General features: G+C 38.7%; 2 protein-coding genes across 8 annotated transcripts in view; one reads left to right on the top strand and one right to left on the bottom strand.

Annotated features, from left to right (window-relative positions):
• LOC140896285 (E3 ubiquitin-protein ligase RNF182-like) overlaps window positions 1-8,107 on the bottom strand; it is a 69,275-nt gene extending 61,168 nt beyond the window's left edge. For 5 of the 6 annotated variants that reach the window (XR_012154503.1, XM_073307854.1, XM_073307853.1 and 2 more), the window contains exon 1: window positions 7,939-8,107. The gene's annotated coding sequence lies outside the window, so the exon portion shown is untranslated. Of the gene's footprint in view, window positions 1-1,284; window positions 1,493-7,938 lie in introns of those variants that run through there. The other variant, XM_073307856.1, reaches the window with a different exon arrangement.
• On the top strand, window positions 392-24,849 carry SLC7A9 (solute carrier family 7 member 9). 2 transcript variants are annotated; one of them, XM_073307852.1, is made up of 14 exons: window positions 392-564; window positions 1,331-1,444; window positions 2,988-3,136; window positions 7,967-8,114; window positions 9,433-9,675; window positions 10,387-10,512; window positions 10,944-11,043; window positions 13,699-13,743; window positions 18,844-18,967; window positions 20,249-20,352; window positions 21,104-21,200; window positions 22,072-22,221; window positions 23,210-23,384; window positions 24,766-24,849. In XM_073307852.1, the coding sequence occupies exons 3-14, from the start codon at window positions 3,032-3,034 to the stop codon at window positions 24,828-24,830; spliced, it is 1,482 nt and encodes a 493-aa protein (XP_073163953.1). In that variant the 5' UTR covers window positions 392-564; window positions 1,331-1,444; window positions 2,988-3,031; the 3' UTR covers window positions 24,831-24,849. The 2 variants fall into 2 exon arrangements, with proteins under 2 accessions (XP_073163953.1, XP_073163952.1); XM_073307851.1 differs by having other exon boundaries at window positions 393-564; window positions 3,007-3,136.
• The last annotated feature ends 812 nt before the right edge of the window (window positions 24,850-25,661 follow it).

Raw genomic sequence — 25,661 nt, 5'->3', positions numbered from 1 at the left:
AGAAAAAGAAATGGTTTATGTTCTTTAGGTTTTGTTATAATGAATGAAGGTGGTCTGACAGTGTTTAATCTTTTATTATTAAAAAGATTAATCTTTTATTATTCTTTCATATTGGAAATCTAGGTGTTGTCTCCTCCGCTTTTCCTGCAATTCATTACAAGTGATTGAGAACCTTAATGCTACAGATATCAAGCCAAATGAAACCTGATTCAGAGGGGAAGTGATTTTATAAAGACTGTTTAAATCTTTGTTTGGTTAATACACACATCAAATACTTGAGAAACTGTTAGAGATCAGACTCCCTTATTCCTTCAAATAAGAGTGAAGATCTCTCTCAACCCACATCTCAGAGAACTTCAATGAGGCTTCCAGCATAATCAGAAGACTACAGACATGACATTCCTGACATTTCTAAGGTTTAAAGACAATTTCCCGTCCTATATCCTTCCACCTTTCAGGCCTTCTTTAATACATCAACAAGTTGCAGAAGAGGGTGACAAAGCATTTTTTCATCTTATTCAAATGATCTTTAATGTTTCCACTTACTCCCCAAGAACAATTAAGGTAATACTATGGGGAAAAGTTTGTTTGGTCTAACTATGCATTTGCATACTTTCAAATGTGTGGTGTAAAGTGGCACCTAGACTCGGAGTTTTTAAAGTAATCTTTGTTTTGTGAGTTTAAAGAATTATGGCAGGAATGAGTGAAAGAGTCCTTCAATCTTTAGAAAAATCATGCTTTCTGCCTGGATACACATTTGTAGAAAAATTAAAATCATATTTTTCTTAAAAGCAGTTTAAACATTTAGAAAAATGAAGAATCTAATTGGAATTAAGAATGAAAAGAATTCAACCTGCCCACTCAGCTGTCTTAAATTTAATGAAAAAAATTGAAGGCTTCTGCTAACACTCTCCGAACTCAAAGACAAAATAAATGAACAACTTCTATACAGTTAACATCTGCAGAACTCCCTCAGTACAGTAAACAATAAGTGGCCACAATAGTAAAATAATCACTTCCAAAATTCTCTTTCCCCAAAGTTTATGAATTAGAAAGACCTTGGCACGTTAAAAAAACAACAACTTAATTTACCAGAATCTCAGGTTACTTTCACTATGTAATAAAATACTTAGATGCTGGCAAAACATTAATAGAAACAATTCGTACATAGAAATGGATCAAACCCATGAGGTTTTTACAAACAAACTAATTGGACTGTTGGTTTACCTTGGATTCATATCTTAAAGCTTCTTGTCTAATAATTTGTTTTTGTTTAATAATTACCTTCTATAACCTCTGTACTTAAGATTCTTCCTCTTCTGATATTCAGCCTTCAGACATGACATTCCCTGCTGATTAACTCTTAAATCTAACTGGAGCGGTGCAGAAACACGCTACACAAAGAGCTCTGTGGCCAGATTTATGACAAATACAAAGAAATAAGGTAAGTACACATTTCTAAAAAATGTTTTAGACTAATACTCTCAATAAAGTTCTCTCTCAGGTAGGGAGTAAGGCACAGAACTGTAATAAGATCTGAGGGCCCAAGTCCTGCAATCCTTATGCAGGCAACATTTTCATTGAAGCCTGACTATTTCATTGGGTCAGTTACAGTTATTTGGAGCTTTTTTAAACTAGTCCATCAGATTAGCAGACGAAGTGTTTCTTAACAGACATTGCTGCTATTGGTAATCACACGCAGAGGCATTCTTTTGATTTGTAACACCTTCTCATGAAAAACTTTTTTGGATCATTGAGCTGAAATAGTTACTACTGGCACAGTGTTTTGAATACTTAAATAGGGTGACCAGACAGCAAGTATAAAAAAAAAATCAGGACCCCGGAGGGGGTGGGAGGGAAGAAATAGGTGCCTATATAAGACAAAGCCCCAAATATCAGGACTTTCCCTATAAAATGGGGAAGTCTATCGCCCTATATTTAAAGTACTATAGAACCGCTATGTAGTATTATTCACCATATACAAAACATTGACCAAGAAACATGGGTAGTTAAAACACCAGACACTAAATGTATTAAAGTGCAACTGCAAAATTATCTTCAACATTTTGATTTCCAGAAATTTAGATTTAGGATCAGATTGGAATTTTCACTTGACTAGGTTTGGGAGTACCAGAATCTGATCTCTCCTAAATTGCAACTTGCTTCATCAGTTGACAATATGTTACTTAAACTTTCTGGGAAACAACATAGTCCACATTTGTGTGCCTAGTCTGAGTGTCCAATTACCATGAATCTTGAACTAATGAATATTTATGCATCTGTTAATGGAGGTAATTGAAGGTGCAAAGGAGATGTACCAATATGCATAAGTTTGTGCATCTACCCTTTTGAAAAATGAGTTTTTACTGCTGGGGGAAAAATAGATTCAGTTTTTGTAAAGTTTCAGAGTAACAGCCGTGTTAGTCTGTATTCGCAAAAAGAAAAGGAGTACTTGTGGCACCGTAGAGACTAACCAATTTATTTGAGCATGAGCTTTCGTGAGCTACAGCTCATTTCATCGGCTGCATACCGTGGAAACTGCAGCAGACTTTATATACACACAGAGAATATGAAACAATACCTCCTCCCACCCCACTGTCCTGCTGGTAATAGCTTATCTAAAGTGATCATCAAATAGGGCCATTTCCAGCACAAATCCAGGTTTTCTCACCCTCCACCCCCCCACACAAATTCACTCTCCTGCTGGTGATAGCCCATCCAAAGTGACAACTCTCTACACAATGTGCATGATAATCAAGTTGGGCCATTTCCTGCACAAATCCAGGTTCTCTCACCCCCCCACCCCCATACACACACAAACTCACTCTCCTGCTGGTAATAGCTCATCCAAACTGACCACTCTCCAAGTTTAAATCCAAGTTAAACCAGAACATCGGGGGGGGGTAGTTTTTGTAAAATGTTCCAATTCATATTTGTCTATTAATCTGATTGTATATAATAGTAAAATAAAGCTAAATATTTGTTAGTTCTGTTTTATATCTATAGATATCTCAACATATCAATAAGTCAAATGGGTGAAGAAAACATGAGAAAAAGAAAAGGAGAGACTAACAGGGAAAGAGATGAACAATCCATCCAAAGTAAAGAATCTAAAACTATGAATCTACAGAAAGAGGCAAGAATGTTTTCTGAAATATTTACCTTAATAAGAGGGTTGTATAGCAATGCTAAATGTAACAGAGAAACATAAGTATTTCAGAGAAGTTGTGGTTGATTTCTATGTTAGTAATAAGTAGGACTGGTCAAGAATTTTCAAACACAACATTTTCTGGCAGAAAATGCTGACTCATCAAAACCAAAAATTTTCATGGGAATGTATCAATTTTTGATAAAACTTTTGCTGGGAAACTCTCTCAAGCCCATATAGGTGAGACACCTCCAGAATAGCCAATAGCCTGGTGGTTAGGGCACTCATCTGGGATGTGGGAGACCCAGATTTAAATACGCTCTCTTCCTGATTTGGAGTGGGGACTTGAACCTGTCTCTCTGATATCCCAGGTGAAAGCTCTAGCCATTTGACTATATAGTAGTCCTCTCTCTGACACAATGAATATTTATTGATGTGAAGTGGAACAACTCCAACACGAGAGATTGAAAAAGACACACAGCCTGGTGTTTCGGGCACTTATCTGGGGTGTAGGAGACTTAGGTTCATGTCCCAACTGCAAATCAAGTAGAGAAGGGACTTGAAACTGGGTCTCCCACATCCCAGGCTACTGTCTATTTAGGTGACTCTTTCTCCCTCCTTCTCTCTAAAAAATGTAAAAGGTTTAGGTCTGATGTGGAACAGGAAAACTTCTGAAGTCTCAAAAATTGTTGTCTCCCAGCTCTAGCCATAAATCAAAGTTCCCATTGATTACAAGAAAAAAAATTGTGTGTTCATCTAACTCAGGGGTGGGCAAAGTACAGTCTGTGGGCGGGATCTGGCCCCTCGGAGCTTTGGATCCAGCTAGCGGAATTGCCACCCCTGTGGCACCCCGGGCCATGCCACTCCAGGAAGTGGCAGGCACCACATCCCTATGGCCCCTGGGGGAAGGGGGCTGAGGGCTTGATGCACTGCCCTTGCCTGTGGGTACCTCCCCTTGAAGCGCCAATTGGCCAGGAATGGGGAACTGCGACCAACTGGAGCTTCGGGGGAGGTACCCACAGGCAAGGGCAGCACGCGGAGCCCTCTGCCCCCTCTCCTCCAGGGGCTGTAGGGTTGCATTACCGGCCACTTCCCGGAGCAGTGTGGGGCCGGGGCAGGCAGGGAGTCTGCCCTGGCCCCGGTGCGTGCCGCTGCCACCCCGGAGCTGCTCCAGGTAAGCAGCACTGGGCCGGAGCCCGCATCCTGAACCCCTCCTGTACCCCGCAACCCAACTCCCTGCCCTGAGCTCCCTGCTGAGTAAGTTCAACTTCCATTGTCCACTTCATAGGAGTTCAGAGCACTCAGTACTTTGCAAGATCAGACCCTTTAACTTGTAACAAGCCCGGTACCGTACAACTTACATCCTTCAAGCAAGATTAGCATTTAACAAAGGTATGGCTATTTGCTTCAAACACCAGCAAAAGCTAAGGATTCTCAAAATATGGATGCAATGCTGGAGAAGACTGAAGTGTTCAAGTCAATCTGGTTATAAAGGTAAACATTTCCACCTTTGCCACCTCCAGAAAGCTGCACACTAATACAGAAACCACAGTATTCAACTCACACATTTTTCTAGTGTCAATGGTTACAAATTGATGATGTATATTAGAATACTCCAAACAGTGCTTATACCATTTAATAGTTGGTGTGCAATAAGTTTCACATGAGAAACAAGCATGGGGGTGCTCTTTTAGAGAGAGATATATATATATATATATATATGTTTGTTCTGCTCCCCACTGAAGACATAACTACAGTTAGTAAGGGTAAAGGTGAATGCGTAGCACACTGTAAGCTGTAAATTATGCAGTTAATAGGTTCAGTTTTAATGCTGCAAACAAATAAGCGAAGTGCCCTGTAATCATCCTTAAATTAATTTTAGATTGTCAGCTGTTAGAACAAGAGATAATCCTGAAATACTGCAATGTGAGAAAAATTCAGTACTGGCCAGTATGTCTGATTAATGTTTGGAACACATCACAGGATCTCACACATGGCTTTTTATTGCAGACAACAGTAACAATATAATGAAAACTTTAATAGCATTTTGTTCTCACTTAATAGAAGACAAAGTGAATGAAAGTAACAGGATTGCAAAGAGGGTTTTTTGGCCCTGAACATCACAAAACAGGCATGCTGGAACAGTATGTTAGGATACCATGTTCCTTAACTATCCACCGAAACTGTTGACTCTGGCCAAAATCCAAACGAGTAAAAATCTTCCACTTCAATAGCATGATCAAGATACAGAAACTAAATGGAATCCTACCCAATGACCACAGAACATATTCTTGGTCTGAAAGTAGCAACTATCGAACACAGTATCAGGGAAGGGTTTCTGCGCATTGTGTTCAATGAACAGATCAGATTTGTAGAGAAATGTAGCAACACTCAGCTTAAGATCTGCTCACAGTCCCATGTTTCTACCATAGTTATCAGCTGTGAAATTGTTAGAATGGTGACATAAATTATCAAATTTCCATGGGAGGGGGAAATCTATATTAGCCAGGCTCTGCCTCACATCAAAAGTCTGCTTGTCTCCTTGTCAATAAAGCAACCAGTAGTCATGGGGTAAGCAAAAGATCATAGAACAGCTAATTTTCCAAATATTTACTTTTAAATTTACCTGCCCTTATACAGTAACACCTCACTTAACATTGTAGTTATGTTCCTGAAAAATGTGACTAAGCGAAACGATGTTAAGCAAATCCAATTTCCCCATAAGAATTAATGTAAATGGGGGTTGGGGGGTTAGGTTCCAGGGAAAGTTTTTTCACCAGACAAAAAACTATATTTTATATATATACACACATATACTGTGTGTATATATATGTGTGTAAGTTTTAAACAAACAATTTAATACGGTACACAGCAATGATGATTGTGAAGCTTGGTTGAGGTGGTGAAGTTAGAGAGTGGAAGAGAGTGGGATATTTCCTGGGGAAATGCCTTGCTGCTAAATGATGAACTAGCATTTGGCTGAGCCCTCAAGGGTTAACACGTTGTTAATGTAGCCTCACACACTACAAGGCAGCACTAATGGAGGGAGGGGAGACAGCATGGCAGACAGAGACACACACCCTGTGTGTGGGAGAGAGAGAGATGCGCATTGCGCCTTTAAGTACGCTGACCCCACTCTAAGTACATTGCCTTTAAAAAGATCAGGAAGTTGAGACAGCAGCTGCCACCAGAAAGCTCTCTCCTCCTGAGCCCTGTCCTGTCCCCATCTTGCTCTATATGGAGAAGGGGTAAGCAGGCGTCAGGAGTAGAGGAGAGAGGGACACCCTGAGAAGTGTGCTTTAGCACTTCTCTTCCTCCCTCCCCTGCACAGCAAGCAGGAGGCTCCTGGGAGCAGCTCCAAGGCAGGGGACAGGCAGTGGGGGGAGGGACAGCTGAACTCCCAGCAATTGGTAGCCTGCTGGGCAGCTGCTGCACAGGGAATTTAGGGGAGCGGGGAGCTGAGGGGGGGGCTGCCAGTCCACCCTGGTTCCAAGCCCCCCACCAACTAGCTGCAACGGGCTGCTCTTCCTGCAAGCAGTGGACAAAGCAGGCAGCTGCCAAACAATGTTATAAGGGTTTCAGAGTAACAGCTGTGTTAGTCTGTATTCACAAAAAAAAGAGGAGTACTTGTGGCACCTTAGAGACTAACCAATTTATTTGAGCATAAGCTTTCGTGAGCTACAGCTCACTTCATCGGATGCATATGTTATAAGGGAGCATTGCACAACTTTAAACGAGTATGTTCCCTAATTGATCAGCGACGAAACAAGGTTAACCAGGACGACTTCAAGTGAGGAGTTACTGTAGTGCCCACTCTGATATCAGAGGAGAGCAAAGTTAGTAAATTCCACTGACCAAAACTAATATCTATGTCTTGTCTGATCAGGATCTGATCAGGCTTCTTAGAATTTTAACCGTGTAGATTTCTGATTCCACAAACCAGTAACTAATTACAGGTTTCAGAGTAACAGCCGTGTTAGTCTGTATTCGCAAAAAGAAAAGGAGGACTTGGGGGGGTGGAGGGTGAGAAAACCTGGATTTGTGCTGGAAATCACTTTAGATAAGCTATTACCAGCAGGACAGTGGGGTGGGAATAGGTATTGTTTCATATTCTCTGTGTATATATAAAGCCTGCTGCAGTTTCCACGATATGCATCTGAAGAAGTGAGCTGTAGCTCACGAAAGCTTATGCTCTAATAAATTGGTTAGTCTCTAAGGTGCCACAAGTCCTCCTTTTCTTTTTTCAGTAACTAATTACTCTCATCAACTGAGCACAACTCTCTAATTTTTTATTTTCCCTCAGCATGGCCCTGTTTTTCTATAGTGAATTCTGACAACTATCAATATGATGTGTGCTTTGTACTAGGAAACATACATCTTGTTTAAAACAAAAAGCATCTCAAATTACAGAAGTAATTTCAGAACTATTCTAAAAACAGAAGCCTGATGAATAAATTCAAAACTATTTTGCATAGCAGCGATCTATGGCCCATAAATATTTGCCAACGATCACTGAGGTGTACTGTTGTCTTTTGCCATTTCAGTTTATTGTATCTGTTTAGATACACAAGGTCATATTGTGTTTTTGAGAAAGGTGGCCATTATGCTGTATTATGGCATGTGAACATATCCTAAAAATAGCAGATATGCAGTTAAGTTGTGTGCATGTCTCTCAATAGATCAATGAATAGAAGCTGCATGTGTGGTGCCAGAAAAATTACTAATGGTGACTGCTCTCTCTCATTTAACCACATAAGGTAAAACAGCACAAGAAGTTCATATTAAGTTACCTTACTGGAATATCTCATTCATTTCAAGGTGGGCCTGATCAGTGGGATCTGCATTATTGTTGGTACAGTTATTGGCTCAGGCATCTTTATTTCTCCGAAGTCAGTACTTGTCAGTGTTGGAGCTGTGGGGCCTTGTTTAGTCATCTGGGCAGCCTGCGGAATTCTTTCTACATTAGGTAAGCAAAAGAAAGGAAAAGTCTTTATATTTCCAGTTTTCCTCTTGCATTCCATTGTGAAAATTAAATGGTTCTGCTCACATAAAACCAAAATGTTAGCCAGCCACTGTGCCCAGTGGTTGGGCAAAAACTTACCACAAATTAAGCAGTTTATAGAACATTAAGTATTAGAAGAAAATTGTACAAGTCAAATTTTTACTTGACCTTTAGATCTGGCCTCCTATTTTGCATATCCCACCACATGGGAGCACAAACAAGACATACTCTGCTCCCATTGAAGTCAACGGCAAAATAACCCAGTAATTTCAATGGGAGCAGAACCAGGCCTATAGTGTATACCTACGCCAAAATTTCATTGCACAAAGCCTGTTTGCAGGTGCAAAATTAGAGGCTAGTTTTTGAAATTTGGCCTTAAATAGGTAATATTTATATAAAATGTTAAACATGAAAACTGGCCTTAAATTTATAGTTTCTTATTGTTGGGCTCTGAGAAAAAGTGATGCAACTTTCAGCAAGTTGCCATTCCTGAGCAATAAGTTCAGAAATGCCAACTGTATTTGAAAGCAACCCTTCCTTGTGCATTGTGACTTGTGCTGCATTTTTTCCCGTTTTCAAACTACTGAGCAGTACTGGGTGCAGTTTTCCTTTAGGCTGTTGTTTCCTAATAGAATTCTGAGTTTCTAAACAGAAAACTAAAATAGAAATATTTGCCAAAGATATCTTAAACTACCTGAAAATCCAGTATAATAAAGGGTTTAAAAAACAAGGAATTAATCCAAAAGAATAGGTTAGGACTAAGTTTCATGTTACAGATTCAAATTCTGAGTACATAATAATTTAAAATGAGTTTGCTATAATGTAAAGCAAATAAGCCATGAGTTTCTAATGAGATAAATGAGCAAAAATTACAATACAATTTTGAACTAATTGTACAGACATCATGGAGTGAGGAGGTCCAGAATATTGCATTCAGTTCTAAGCAACTAAACACAGTTAAGTTAGCAAGAATTGTTTACAAATTGAGTGTGCAAAGAGTGTCCCAAATTAGGCACTCATAATTATAAAATCGAATCAGTAACTTGTTAGTTTTCAATAATTTTCTAAATTATGGAACTGCCTTCGGCAAATTCTTATTTTTTTTTAAATTCGGTTACTATTTACTTGTTGCACAAATATAATGAAATATAGGCTGTGTTTATAGCCATTTCCTTAATTTTATATTATAAAATTTAATGAGCTAAGTAAAACCAAACAGCTTAAAGAAGTGTATGAACTAAAAGCACTTGACTATTAACTGGATTTTCTTCTTTTTGTTCAGGTGCGCTATGTTATGCTGAGCTAGGCACAATGATCACAAAATCAGGGGGAGAATATCCTTACCTTATGGAAGCATTTGGTCCTATTCCAGCATATTTGTTTTCCTGGACTAGTTTATTGGTCATCAAACCCAGTTCATTTGCTATCATTTCTCTCAGCTTTGCAGAATATGCTGCAGCACCTTTTTACCCAGGCTGTGAGCCACCCGTAGTAGTCATTAAGTGCCTTGCAGCAGCTGTCATTGGTAAGATCCCTATTTTTTTTTTTTAAAGAGGGCTGAGTTATGAAACTGTGTAGCATTCATGAATTATTTTTCCAGGAAAGTAGCAGGAGCCTCATCTTTTAAATATTAAAATCTAGTATGTATAAATCACTAGAAAATCAGAAAGAAAACTGTATAAATTGGAACAATTCTGCATTGGAAGAAGGCTAGACTTGATGACTAATACCTAATATATCTAATGTCTCTGATAACACTGATAGAAAGGGTGGGTTTAACTTAAAGGAAGCTTCACTTCTAGGGTAAGAAGGTCTAAACAATCAGGTTTCTTCCTTATGCAGTTAGCTCATACTCAGTAATAGGATGTATAGATCAGAAGCATGTGTCTCTGTGGGAAAGAATGAAAAGAAAAAAAATGGACCAAGCTTATATTTTCTTTTCTAGATCAAAAATTACCCCAACTTTTAAAAATATTTTTCAAGAGAGACTGCCAAGAAATTCCTCAGAAATTTTCAGAAAATTGTTCTCATTCTTTAGAACAATCCATCAAATGCAGGAAATTGCAATAATTACATGGAATTTACAAACCAATATAAGAAAGAAACAAGATATACAGATTTGGGTGTCTGAACCTAAGATAAAAAAATATATTGTGAATGTTTCTTTAAACTCAGTTATTATAGTTCTATGATCTAGGGCATTTAAACTGAGAAATATCATTTTTATTTCCCCTAGTGATTATTACCACAGTGAATTCACTGAGTGTGAAGTTGGGGAGCTACGTTCAGAATTTTTTCACTGCTGCTAAAATGATCATTGTTATAATCATTATTGTATGTGGATTTGTTCTCCTTGCACAAGGTAATTTAATTTTTGTTGGTTTTAGATTTACAAATATAGTACTGTAACTTAGAGAGTACTTTTGTTTCTGCCATGACTTGCTATTGGATTATTCACTGAAAAAACAAAGCAAACAAACAATGATCTGATTATTTTAATTTAATATGGTTTTGACACCAGATCCTGTTGACTGCCCTCAACTCCTACTGATTTTAATGAGAGTTGAGGGCACTCAACCACTCAGGATCAGACTCTTAGTGATTAAACAGAATAAACTGGAAAGTGTTCTGGGGGAAAAATTCATGGTTACAGACCAATTAGGAAAAAATTACTATTTAAGTGTTCACTTTAACTGTCAAAGTGCTATACAAAATAAAATTTTATACTGAAATGTCACCACTGAATGAAAGGAACTATTTCATTTTGCCTCAGCACAGTTGTTTCATTTGCAGGAAAAACAGAAAATTTTAAAAATTCTTTCAATGATGCTAAAATTTCTGCTGGTTCTATCAGTTTGGCATTTTATAATGGACTCTGGGCCTATGATGGATGGTAAGATTTTTTTATTACTGTTATCAGTTACTATTTAAGAGTCTAACTGATTTTATCTCTTCTTGTAAAGCTGCCCTAAATGTCTTATTTGGGAAAGTTGACGTTTGACTTCTTTTTATAGAGAATAATTGTAGAGAGCATTGGAAAAAGAGTTCTACCACCTTAAAATAAAATCAAACAAAGCACCATGCCTTAGCGGGAAGATACCCGACTAGACCACAAGAGGGTCAATGATACATGACTTAAGGTGCTCAGATACTATGGGGGTGAAGCAGATGTAGGACCATACATTTAAATTATTTCCATTCAGAAATTTGAGCCATTGCCCTAATCTCACTTGGAAGTTAGTTTGGTTTTTAACCTCCGCGCTCTAGCATCACATACAAAACATTTTTCTGAAGTTGTGTGAATTTTAGTATTCAAGAAATATGTCAGACTGATCTTGAGACTGAATCTTCTTTTAATTTAATGAACAGATATATCCTGAGTAGCACATAGTGCAAACTTCTATACACTGCTTCAATCCTGCTCTGGCAGGACCATCTCTAGAGACATGAAAATCTGTACTCTCTCTGTAATGATTGCCAATATGGGCAATTTATTAGTGCCAAATATATATGTGGCTATGGATACATTTATAGACAGTGTATGCATGAGTTCTTGACATGAACTAGGGAAAAACACACTGGATTTTTACAACCCATGTGGTTCATCTTTTATTACTATTTATTTCATGTTCCATTTGTCTTGTATTAAACAAAAAAAAAGGGACCCCTCCAGTGTCCAAAACAGTATTTCCATATTCCCACATCTGTTTACCCAGTAAACTTCAAAGCTCTAGCTAAAAGTGACTGCTTTATGTTTAAAATATATTAAATTTGAATGCTTATAGGTTTATTTTATAAAATTATTTCCTCACTGTCCAACATAAAACTACAGAATAGTATTTCCCAATACTTAATTATTTTAACCATCCAAGAAGCCTACACTTTCTGAATATATTTAAACAAACAATATTAAATTTAATATTAAACAATGTGGATATATTATCATCTCCTTTGATTTCCAGGAAGGGGTTTACACATTTCAGGCCTTGATCCTGCAAGGAAAACCATAGGTATGCAGGGGTCTGTGCGCATGATTCACCTTGCAGGACTGGGGCATCAGTTTGGGCTACCACCACGTCAGGCACCTTACAAAAATGCAGGCTTTGTTTTTCTTGACTCAGCTGTGACACATCAATACTGTTCTCACTCAGCCTTGAAAAGTCTTTATTTAGCTCCCTATTCAGCAAGGTAATTAAGCACATACTTAATTTTAAGCACCAGAGTAAGGGACTACTCACGTCTAACTTTAAGCACATGCTCAAACACCTTGATGAATATGGACCTTAATCTTTCAAGGTTCAGTTTTCAAACTCAAATGCCTAAAGTCAGGTACTTAAATCCATTATTTAGCTAACAGCCTAAAGCTTATTTAGATGCCTAAATATTGTGTTGAATGTTTAATTTTAGCCACTCAGGTTTGAAAATTGGTCTCTAATATCTGTAGATAACTGTCAATTCTTTTCACATTTCTATCAATCACAGAAGCATTTAAAAAAAACAAACCTGTTTCAATCCTCTACAATTATGAGCATAAAACAGTCTAGTTTAAAAATAACACAGTCTAATGAAAATGAATATTTGAAATTTGTCATTTATTTGGTTGTAAAAACTTTATAAGTTTTCATGAAAGCTTTGTGGATAAGAGATTATATAACTTGCATTATTTCATTGCTAAATTATAGTATTTGCACAAAGTAGGGTGGCCATACATTCCTTTTTTAAGCCCTGTCCCGGCCGTTCCAACTTTTTTTGGGGGGGTGCGGGGGGGTGCAAAAGTGGGCATTTGTCCCATTTGCTCTTGCTGACTCAATCAGTTAGCAAGAGCAAACAGGACAAATGCCCACTTTTGTCAAAGGAACATGTGTGGGGGGGGGGAGTGGAGTGGAGATGCTAGCCCCACACTCGGGCGAACAGCTGGGGGTGTCCCATTTTCCCTTTGGGAAATATGGTTACCCTAGCACTAAGGTTTGTAGCTGGTGTACAAATGTTTTTATTAGAAAAGATTCATGTTTTCCAGAACTTGTGGAGGTCACAAGCAGCCTTGTGGCATGTGAGCTTTGTTGAAAACCTGGCATTAATCCAAGCAGTTTATTTGTGTGATGTACTGGCAGTACTCTAGCTAGATTCTTACACTTTGGCAATTACACATTACCTGAGCAATACACTTTAACAGCACACTATGCTACAGCCCCTTCTACTCAGGGTACTTACAAAAAAATCCAAACCCCTAAACCTTGCAATGCCATTGACACTATTCATCTCATATTACAGATGAGAAAAGTGAGGCATAGAGAGGTTAAGAAACTTATATGCCCAGTGTCATATAATGAAACGGAGGCAGAGCTGGGTATAGAACCCAGATCTAATTCCATGTCATATGCTTTGGTTAAGTTAAGGATCTTACCAGGTTTACTTTTTTTTTTTTTTTAAATTGTTAGAGGTTGAATAGCAGCAACAGTGATGTCAGAAATAAAGATCTGATTTTCAAGTAATTTGCCATTTCAGGATCTGATTACAAGTAACATTATGCTAATGGCTTTTTTTGCAGGAATCAGCTCAATTACATTACAGAAGAACTTAAAAATCCTTACAGGTGAGACAACCAAAAGACAACCCAGAAAGCAAAAAAGGCAGAATTTCTAATGCCACAATCAGATCATTAGAAGTCTTAACAGCAGCTGCATATTTTACTCTCTCTCTCTCTGGTTAAGAACTGGGCACTCAAAAGTTTTGGTGCTTGTTCACAAAAGAATAATTTCACTAGCATTTATTCTGTTTTTTTACATTCAATACTGTATACTTGTGAATCATCTCTAATTAATTATTCATTTCCATGACTCTACAATGCAAAGAGTACAGAGAATGCATGCTAATTAATTCTTTTCCATCCCCTTGCTGACTGCTACTTTGGATATAATAGAGAATTTAATTTCTGATTAGCATCCACACAGATTTCAGGGAGGTTTCAATCTTATTATTATAGAAATAAATAGTGGGGAAAGCCCCTCTATAGTATAGAAAATTGCCTGAATACAGACTTATCATTCCCTTCAATGCATATACACAATGCCCATTAGGAGTGAGAAGTTGTGCACTGAAGTCAAGAGAAACTACCAAAAGTTCATTCAGAAGTAATCGCAGGTCTAGAGACACATGCATCAAGCTTCTTATCTTTCTCATTTCTCCTAGAAAATCTAAAGAGTGCACAATAGTTACATTAATGACCATTTAAAAAAAAGATTTATCATCCTGGAAAATGGGTTTCTCAAAGTGTAAGTTTAGTAACCCTGACTTCTTCACAGGTGATTGACAGGCAGCCAGCCAGTGCAAAAAAAGAAGAGGCTCTCACCACAAGAGGTCACTGCTGCTAGTACACACAGAAGGACCAGGAGAGTGACTTCCCAAAAATTAATTCACTAACAGAATTGGTTATCAACACCACCAACTATGTGGAACAACAGTGACTAGATGGGCATATGGACTACTGGAGCTACTCTCCAGAGACCAATTTTACAGAAAAGGGACAATATCCCTTTTTTGCAGCAAGTAGCCCCAGTAATCCATATGAGTGGGGTCTAAATGTCAGTACCAATCAGCTGAACTAGGATGGAAAAAACCTCTGCGCCAAAATTCTAAAAATATACTGGATTAACCGGGATTATTGAATTTAGAGTAGTATCAGAGGGTAGCTGTGTTAGTCTGTATCCACAAAAACAACAAGGAGTCCGGTGGCACCTTAAAGACTAACAGATTTATTTGGGCATAAGTTTTCGTGGGTAAAAAAACACTTATTCAGAGTAAAGTGAAGTGACTGGAGTTAAAATTACAGAAGCAGGCATTATTATACTGACACATGAAGAGAAAGGCGTTACCTCACAAGTGGAGAACCAGTGTTGACAGGGCCAATTCAATCACGGTGGATGTAGTCCACTCCGAATAATTGATGAGGAGGTGTCAATTCCAGGAGAGGGAAATTTGCTTTTGTAGTGAGCCAGCCACTCCCAGTTCCTATACTAGCCCAAATTAATGGTATTAAATTTACAACTGAATTTTAGTTCTGCAGTTTCTCTTTGAAGCCTGTTTCTGAAGTTTTTTTGTTCAAGTATGGCTACTTTCAAATCTGTTATCAAATGTCCAGGAAGATTGAAGTGTTCTCCTACTGGCTTTTGTATGTTACCATTTCTGATGTCCGATTTCTGTCCGTTTATTCTTTTACGTAGAGACTGTCCGTTTTGGCCAATGTACATGGCAGAGGGGCACTGCTGGCACCTGATGGCATATATCACATTAGTAGATGTGCAGGTGAATGAGTTCCTGATGGTGTGGCTGATGTTCGGTTCTCTGATGGTATCACTAGAGTAGATACAGGGACAGAGTAGGCAACAAGGTTTGTTACAGGGATTGGTTCCTGGGTTACTGTTTCTGTGGTGTGGTGTGTAGTTGCTGGTGAGTATTTGCTTCAGGTTGGGAGGTTGTCTGTAAACAAGGACTAGCCTGCCTCCCAAGGTCTGTGAGAGTGAGGGATCATTTTCCAGGATAGGTTGTATATCACTGATGATGTGCTGGAGAGGTTTTAGCTGGGGGCTGTATGTGATGGCCAGTGGTGTTCTGTTATTTTCCTTATTGGGCCTGTCCTGTAGTAGATGACCTCTGGGTACCCATCTCGCTCTATCAATCTGTTTCCTCACTTCCCCAGGTGGGTATTGTAGTTTTAAGAATGCTTGATAAAGATCTTATAAGTATTTGTCTCTGTCCAAGGATTGGAGCAAATTTGGTTGTATCTTAGGGCTTGGCTGTAGACAATGGATCATGTGATGTGTCCTGGATGGAAGCATGTAGGTAAGTACAGTAACTCCTCACGTAACACTGTAGTTATGTTCCTGAAAAATGCTACTTTAAGCAAAACAATGTTAACTGAATCCAATTTCCCCATAAGAATTAATGGGGTGGGGTAGGGTGGGGGGGGGTAAGAGTATGTTCCAAGGAAATTTTTTTCGCCAGACAAAACACTGTATTTTATTTTTTTTTTTAAATTTACACACACACACACACAGCAACAAAGCTCTTGTCCTGGTCTCCATGGGTCCTGCGCTTCTTGGTGGATTTTGCTAGCCTCAGAGGCTCACTGTGACTCTCCACGTAGCCCTTCTCTCTCTAGAGGCAAGGGTCACAGCCTACTAAGCCATTTTCATCATAAGTCAGCAAGGTAAGTGAGGAGAAGTAACCCTCCCTCGCACAGTCTCTGTTATCTCCCAGTCTCAGTGATTAATCAGGGGAAGAGCCCAGGCCTGCCCTCTACTCTGGGCTAAAGCCCAGGGACCCTAATAGTAGCAGCTATGGTAGCTGACTTTTTGAAAATAGGATGCGTACAATTCCCTGGCCTACTTCCCCAATATCTACTTCACCGTTACCTCAGGGCCTCCTTCCTTGCGCCTGAAATAGTTTGTACTGCTCAATTCCTCCAATAGTGCGGCTTCCTCCTACAGCCCCTGACATGCACGCCCATCTGACTAACTGGGAGGCCTTTAACTAGTTTCAGCCAGCCCCTAATTGGCTTCAGGTGTCCCAATCAACCTAGCTATCTTCCCTGCCTTCTGGAAAGATCTTAATTGGCCCCAGGTTTCTTAATTGACCTGGAGCAGCTGCCATTTACTTATCCTGGTACCAGGGATTTGTTGAGCCCGGGACTAATATATGCATCTCTCACTACTTTTCTATAGCCATCTGGCCTTGCCCCATCACTATATATATTTACAATTTATACACACAGAGTATATGTTTTAAACAATTTAATACTGTACACAACAACGATGATTGTGAAGCTTGGTTGAGGTGGTGCAATCTGAGGGTGGAAGAGGGTGGCATATTTCCCAGGGAGTGCCTTACTGCTAAGTGATGAACTAGCACTTGCCTGAGCCCTCAAGAGTTAAAACACTGTTAATGTAGCCTCACACTCTACAAGGCAGCATGAATGGAGGAAGGGGAGACAGCATGGCAGAAAGAGAGAGAGAGAGAGAGACACTGTGTGTGTGTGTGAGAGAGAGAGACGCAGATTGTCCCTTTAAGTATACTGACCCCACTCTAAGTACATTGCCTTTTTAAGTAGATCAGCAAGTTGAGACAGCAGCTGCTACCAGCAAGCTCCCTCTGTCCTGAGCCCTGTAGTGCCCCTTCCCTGTGGAGATAAGGTATGGGGGCAGGGGGCCAAGAGCAACGGGATGGGGTCACCCTGACATTAGCACCCCTCTTTCCCCACCCCCGCACAGCAAGCAGGAGGCTCCCTAAAACAGCTCCAAGGCAGAGGGCAGGAGCAGCACACAGCAGTGGGGGGAGGAACAGCTGAACTACCAGCAATTGATAGCCTGCTGGGCAGCTGCTGCACAGGGAATTTAGGGGAGTGGGGAGCTGATAGGGGACTGCTGGTCCACCCTGGTTCCAAGCTTCCCCCAGCTCGCTGCATCGGGCTGCTCTTCCTGCAAGCAGTGGACAAAGCAGGTGGCTGCCAAACATTATAAGAGAGCATTGAACAACTTTAAACGAGCATGTTCTCTAATTGATCAGCAACATAGTGAAACAACGTTAACCAGGATGACTTTAAGTGAGGAGTTACTGTATAGCGGTCAGTAGGTTTCCAATATAGGGTGGTGTTTATGTGACCATCACTTATTTGCACTGTAGTGTCCAGGAAGTGGATCTCTGGTGTGTACTGGTTCAGGCTGAGGTTGATGGTGGGTTGAAAATTGTTGAAATCCAGGTGGAATTCTTCAAGGACCTTCCAGTGGGTCCATAAGATGAAGATGTCATTGATGACACTGGTGCATGCATGCATCTTCCTAAGAAAGAAAGCCCCTGCTAGGAGCTGCACATCACGCTCCTCATGCATGAGGCAAAACAGAAACTAGGCTCTATGCACAGTAACACTACTCTGCCCGTGTGGAAGGGGACTCTCCTTTTCTTCTGACGTATCAGCTGCCTGCCAATCACCTGCAGAAACACGAGGAGCCATCAGTATGGATTACTTGAGGTACTGGCTGCAAAAAGGAATTCCAGTAAATGTAGAATTTGTAAAAACAGATTTAATCAAATTGTAAGAGGAACAAAAATGTTTGCTTTTAAATGGAAATATAAACAGGGGAGCTCGGGATTTACCCATTCCCTTGCAGTTGTGAAAATCAAGTAATTATAACATATTGTTCTAGTCAGAGCACACAGAACATTGATCTACTCTGCCAGATACATGTGGGTCAGGTGCAATCAGATCCAATTTGTATGAAGTAGTGACTCACCTTTGCATCAATCCCATGAGTGAATAGCTATTATGTTATTACATGAGAACTAGAAAGTACATGCACTAGGAATACCCAACTAGAATTGCACTTTACTCAACTTAGTGAAAAATGAGAACAAATAGCATAAATGGTGAAAAAGGAATTTAAATTTTAAAAATTCCTTCAATTTTAATCATCCATGATAGCATAAGTAACACAGGTACTGAATTCCTAAAGATGGGATTGTCCTGAACAGTGATCCTTCAGTCTTAACATGATTCATATACAATATTTACTAGTTAAGATACCTGTGACTTTTTTTAGAATCCTAAATTGGAACTAAAATAGGAAAGCACCTACAGTCCATTATAATAAAGCTGCCTAGTGGTTTACAAATGCTGATACTATGTTTTTACATTCTGTAGAAATCTACCACTTTCTATAATCATTGGAATCCCATTGGTTTCAGTTTGCTATGTTCTGATTAATATTTCATATTTCACAATAATGACGTCAACAGAACTTCAGCAGTCCCAGGCGGTCGCTGTGGTAAGCCACTTTTCATTTTGTGATTAGAAGTATCAAGTGAGACACTATTTTTGTTGCAGGGCTGAGTCCAAATCATAAAAAAATCCTAACTTTCTTAGTTTTCAGGAAAGAATTTTTCAGTACCATTGTAAATTTGTAAACTCTATCAATATTTTAATTATGCCACAGAGATAAAAGTATCTTTTTGAAATTAGTTTGTAGAAAGTGACAATTTAGTATGCATGAGACATCTTCTACAGGAAATCTTCAGTGTATTTGCAGATTAGTGATGCTTTTACTCCACAATGCGTTAGTGAGGGGTACAATTTTATTTTCACTGGTAAACATCTGAATCCCTGGTTGTACCCATCTCTATGTTAGTTCTGGGGAAAAAGAACAAACAATTCATGACATGCTGCATTCTGCACAGTGAAGAAGAGCACCTATGCAGAAATACTCCATATACCAATGAACACTGTACAAGCAAATGGAATCTTGCCTTTAGAGAGCTGGATTCTGGTGTATTTCAATATCCTGCCTACTCACAAAAATGGCTGCAGAGCAGAGATTGGTGTAACGTGTATGCATACTTTACTTAAAACACAGCAAGGTAGTCTGATTTTAGGATTACTAGTCTTGAGTGTCCCTATCAACATATTATTAAGTTGTATCAATGGTATTACATCAGCTACTATTAAATTGATCAAACTGGATCAACACTGACAATATAAGCCTGCAGAAATATCTCACTTGATCTCAAAAGCTAAGCAATGTCAGGGCAGGATGGTAGGTTACCCAGAAAACATAGGGTACTTAAGAAGGAGTGCTAGTGGGCATTGGTGATAAGACACATAAGAGAGGCCCTGAGCCTCACCTATATTTAAGTTTCCATGCCACTTTTGGCAAAAATAAGGATGCTAGTGCTGGTATCTTGATCAGATTCCAGTTTGATACGTTCTGTATCTAAATTCCCCCTACTTTCAGTTGGATGTGATACCCTTAAGATTCTTGTCTTAAACTGCTATATAGTAGTATTGGGTCATAGCAACACAACTATTGTGTTCTAGTAGTCAAGGTTCTTTCATTAGAGTGGTAGGTGAAATAATTATTGTACATAGTTTGCAAAATAATTTGGGATAAAAACAAGCTATGTAAAATTATATTGATTTTTTGAAAGGTAAAATACATTTTAAAAATTCATTTACTGTATATCTGATTGGTTCCCACACCAGTGAACACACTACAAAGTAGAAAAATGATACATATATTAACGTGTTTATATTTTAATCCTCTATGGCCCAGACATTTGGGGATCGGGTCCTTTATCCAGCTTCTTGGATAGTTCCTCTCTTTGTGGTCTTTTCTACAATTGGAGCAGCCAATGGGACGTGTTTTACTGCTGGCAGGTAAATTTCAACTCTAAATAGCAGAATACATAACAGGATTTACAGGTAAAAGTTATATAATGTCTTCTAAGTCTAGGATTTAATTTAAACAAATGATTGAACAAAATACCTACAAACTTAGTTATGTAGCCCATTCTCAGCAAGGACCAGTAGCTATGAAAGTTTGAAAATAAGGAATTAAACATTTTCCTAAAATGCCTGTAAACAAGTACAGGCTTCTGTCAGCTAAAAAGCAATTCTTTAAAAGTAAGAGTCACCTGAAAATCAAAAATTAAAGAGGTTAGAACTTGAACTAGTTTTGTGCGTGTACAAATATTTGAGAGGTTTGCCAAACCTCATACTTCACAAGGTTTCTAAATCCCTAAAATCATACAATGTGAAATTACATTTGTGCTGAAAGTTCTATATGATGAATTTTTTTTAAGGGAGAAGAAAACAATGTTTTGCTCTGAATTAATGAACCAGTTTCACATCTGTGCTCAATGGAGTTTTGAAAGCAGTTATAATTCCTCCTTCACAACCTGTGTGATGGTTCCCTACACTCTAGAAAATATTAAATTAGGCTTGATGCACTTGAGAGGCATATATAGATATTACTTAGTTAGATGTAGCCATATAAAAGACACCTATATTAATAGTTAAATGTTACTCTGTGAAGAATATTAAGTATTCGGAGTTACCTGAAAAATAGAGCCACTTGAAGCTTTGTAGATGCTACACTAATCAGATTAACATGTTTTTGTTTTGTCAGACTTGTTTATGTAGCAGGTCGTGAAGGGCACATGCTAAAGGTGCTGTCTTACATTAGTATTAAACGTTTCACCCCAGCACCTGCTATCATATTTTATGTAAGTATGAATGCTAAGCAAAGAAATAAAACTTTCAGCTAAAAAAATCAAAAATACTCAGATCTGAAATTACATTGGCTCTTCAAATGGCACAATGGTGATCTCAACATGTTAACACATATTTTCATGCACATATGGTTTCATATACAGGGAAATAGTCTTTTTGATTTATAAAAGAATATTTCAGCTATGTAATACATAAAAACAGCTCAACTTGAATCTAACTCCATACCAGATGGAGATTCTCCATGTTTTAAAGTTCATAGAATTGGAATGTAAAAATGCAACTCTGTCAGTTTAAGGGAAGAAGTAGGGTACTGACAATGAAAATCAGCTATGTAGAGTAAAGTTGTCTTGATGGTCAAACTGGCTCACTCCAGGATTTCTGTGAATACAAGAAATCTAGGAATTTTTTCTCCTGTAAACTTTCATGCCTGTAAAGTAGGTGTTAGACATACTGTCATAAATTTGAGAGATTCATTATGTATATATGTAGCATCAATACAAACACTTCATCATGCTTAGCAAGTAGGTTTATACAAGCAGGAAAGAAGATTTATATCATGTTGGCACATATCTTGCAAGCACTTATGCGCATACTGAACTTCAAGCATGACTTCAATGGAATTACTCATAATCAAAATTAAGCACACATTTGCAGGATCAGGCCATTCTCAGGAAAGGGTGCCAAGTATGCTGAATTGTTGCTGAATCTTCACCACAAACTAGAGCAAACACATGTACACTCACTGTGTATGGGATCAGTCTGAATGTAAAACTGTGCCCTCCATAAAAGTGAGAGCTCCATTCTTCCTTGCTACACTGACCATCTTTTATCAAGTCCACATTAATTCTCATATTTTATTTTTAGGGTGCCATTGCTATTATTTATATCATCCCTGGAGACATTAATACACTCATAAACTACTTTAGTTTTGCTGTCTGGATATTTTATGGTTCGACTGTATTTGCACTCATAGTTATGAGATTTACAAGAAAAGAGCTCAAAAGACCAATCAAGGTAAGTTCAGTACTAGAACACATTTCTAAACATAATAAAAATGAACCAGTCATGGTCCTCATGATGGTAAGAAAAGTGGCTCTCCACTATTGGTATTCCTTCTCCCATTAACATGAAGGCATGGACTTGTCCACGGAGTTTGGAATACTGAAAAACATACTGGAGAAGTCGATTCCCTTCCTTTGAAGATCATTTTGCCCCATGAAACTACTACTTAGTTATAGTTCCTTTTGCTGTTCCCTTGAGAATGAACAGAGACAGGCAGAGGGTCAGAGAAGTACAGGTCTTGGCACCTTGTCCATACTGACGCACCTCTGCTGCCTGCCACAGTGAAAGGGTGAGGGGGAAAGGAAAAAATAAAAGGAGGACTTGTGGCACCACAGAGACTAACCAATTTATTTGAGCATAAGCTTTCGTGAGCTACAGCTCACTTCATCAGAGGCATGCATCTGATGAAGTGAGCTCTAGATCACAAAAGCTTATGCTCAAATAAATTTGTTACTCTCTAAGGTGCCACAAGTACTCCTTTTCTTTTTGCGGATACAGACTAACACGGCTGCTACTCTGAAACCGGGGAAAAGGAAAGAAATCTAGCTGCAGATAATGAAGAAGGGGTGGGAGGCTGCAACCAGAGTGACTGTGATAGGTCAGAATGAGTTGGGGGCAACACTCTCCTGGAGAGTTCATCCTACTGAAGTTCAGATTTATGATTCACAGTGAATTCATTACAGTTCTGGCATTGGGACCAACAGCATTGCCAGAGTAGTCTTGGTCTGTGACATAGCCAAACTGACCCTCGGCTGCTGCTGACCCTCTCAACCACTCCGCTAATTTGATGAACTCTCTTCTGAATATTCTTTTAAAAAATCAGAAACAAGGCAGTAAAAGTAACTTCTCACATTCAATAAGATATGTAGTAAAGGTACGCAATATCAAGGAAAAATAGCCACAGAATTTGCTGAATACTTCTATGCTTTGTCTATTACAGATACCTATCGTCATTCCCATCTTAGTGACAATAGTTTCCATTTTACTAGTTTTGGCTCCAATCATCAGTGAACCCGAATGGGCATATCTCTACTGTGTTTTATTTATGCTTGGAGGACTTTTATTTTATGTCCTTTTCATTCATTTTAAATTCAACTGGGCTCAAAAAATATCAAGTAAGTATATATTTTACAGGTGATTTGAAAACAAAGATTTCTATTAAATAATGCATACAACAGGATACCTCTAAGATGTAGCAACCATTCCTTTCTCCCCTGAGTAAAATTCTCTTTATATTCAACCATCACATCTAACTTACATTGAGAGAGAGGCATGATCTTTTGATATAAGCATAGCAAAAGTTGCTAGGAGCTATTGAATTCTAAATCAGAGCTCTTTGGCACATTATATCTTTGCTTCAGTTTCTTCCTGTGTAAAAATTGAGATAATATAAGATTTGATGAGATTTAGTTCATAAAATGCTTTGCAAAGTGATACATATCAGCGTATCAGTGCCAACGTTATGTAAAATAGCTTAAGTTTCCATTGGCAATATCCTTTTAAATCTTGTAATTTAGAAGTCGAAATAAATTTGAAATGCCCTGGCCAGTAACTGAAGTGACTTTAAACACACCTAGCTATTTTCTGTTCTGGCACTTACCTTGCACTCAGATCTCTTTCAAGATTTAATATCTTCACCATCAGTCTAACAAAGACAAAATTAACAGCATGAAATGGAAACTAAAATGACAGCCTTAGGGCTTGTGTACAGAGGGTTAGTGTGTGGCAAGCTGGGAGGTAAATATACAGTGCAATAGTTTGCCATGCACTGATTGGACATGTGGACCCTGCTACAATGCACTCAAAGTTCCATAGTGTGCTTTGATCTACTGCTGTATGAAACAATGCTAAAAAGTGAGAGGAAAATGATTATGTTTTAGCAGCGCCCCTGCAGGTCTGTTTATGAGGTGACTTGTAGTCTTCTTTAAAAGTACAACTCCTATCTATTTTCTGGGGGAGATGGAAGATGAAATGACACATTACTGAAAGGGAAAGTAGGACTGGTTTTAAGAGGATATAAATCCCACAACATCATTGGTATTCCTTAAAAAAATAAATTCATCTGTCCACAAAACTAAAGCTACTTTATATTACATAATGAAAGGCAGTGTGATCTACTATAATGAGCACAAAACTGGGAACCTGGAATTTCTGAATTCACATCCCAAATCAGGGGTGCTGGAACAATTTGTACGAGGGGGTGCTAAGAGCCACTGAACCAAACTGTAAAGCCTGTATATGACGGAAACCACTTCAAGCCAGGGTGTGCTGCAGTTTCAGCACCTATGTCCCAAATCTGCTACCAATTTACTCTTTGGTCATGGGCAAGTTTTGTCTTCCGCATCTGTAGAGTGGGGGAAATAAATGCTTATGCATGCAACATTACACTCAAGTTAGTGAAATGGTGTAAACTTGAATTAAAATATATAGTTAACATTGCCAAAGGCTTTTTAAAACTTGTGTTAAACATCTCTAACCACAGTAACTTATTTTCAGGGCCCATCACCATGCACCTGCAGATGCTTCTAGAAGTTGTTCCACCAGAGGAAGTTCCTGAATAAAAAGATTTGATTTTCAGTAGTCTATTTTTAAGTACTATAATGTTTGTGAGGCAGCTTGAATAGTTTGAATGTTTATGTTTGCTAAATTCAGACTTGTTCATCCTAATGTGCAGTTTTATTTTTGCAACAATTTATAAATATGTTTTAATTATCTTATATGAGAATCAGACACTTTCTTTGCATGAAGAAAAGGAGTACTTGTGGCACCTTAGAGACTAACCAATTTATTTGAGCATGAGCTTTCGTGAGCTACAGCTCACTTCATCGGATGCATGCCGTGGAAACTGCAGCAGACTTTATTTATACACAGAGAATATGAAAAAATACCTCCTCCCACCCCACTGTCCTGCTGGTAATAGCTTATCTAAAGTGATCATCAGGTGGGCCATTTCCAGCACAAATCCAGGTTTTCTCACCCTCCACCCCCCCACACAAATTCACTCTCCTGCTGGTGATAGCCCATCCAAAGTGACAACTCTTTACACAATGTGCATGATAATTAAGTTGGGCCATTTCCTGCACAAATCCAGGTTCTCTCACCCACAGCCTCAGAAACAACTCTGACATCATAATCAAAAAGGCTGACAAAGGAGGTGCTGTTGTCATCATGAATAGGTCGGAATATGAACAGGAGGCTGCTCGGCAGCTCTCCAACACGAGTTTCTACAAGCCATTACCCTATGATCCCACTGAGAGTTACCAAAAGCAACTACAGCATTTGCTCAAGAAACTTCCTGAAAAAGCACAAGATCAAATCCGCACAGACACACCCCTGGAACCCCGACCTGGGATATTCTATCTACTACCCAAGATCCATAAACCTGGAAATCC

Source organism: Lepidochelys kempii, chromosome 12 (assembly GCF_965140265.1).
Source record: "Lepidochelys kempii isolate rLepKem1 chromosome 12, rLepKem1.hap2, whole genome shotgun sequence".
Classification (NCBI taxonomy): domain Eukaryota; kingdom Metazoa; phylum Chordata; order Testudines; family Cheloniidae; genus Lepidochelys; species Lepidochelys kempii.
Note: the sequence above shows the minus strand (reverse complement) of the source record. Positions and strands in the feature narration are given on the sequence as shown.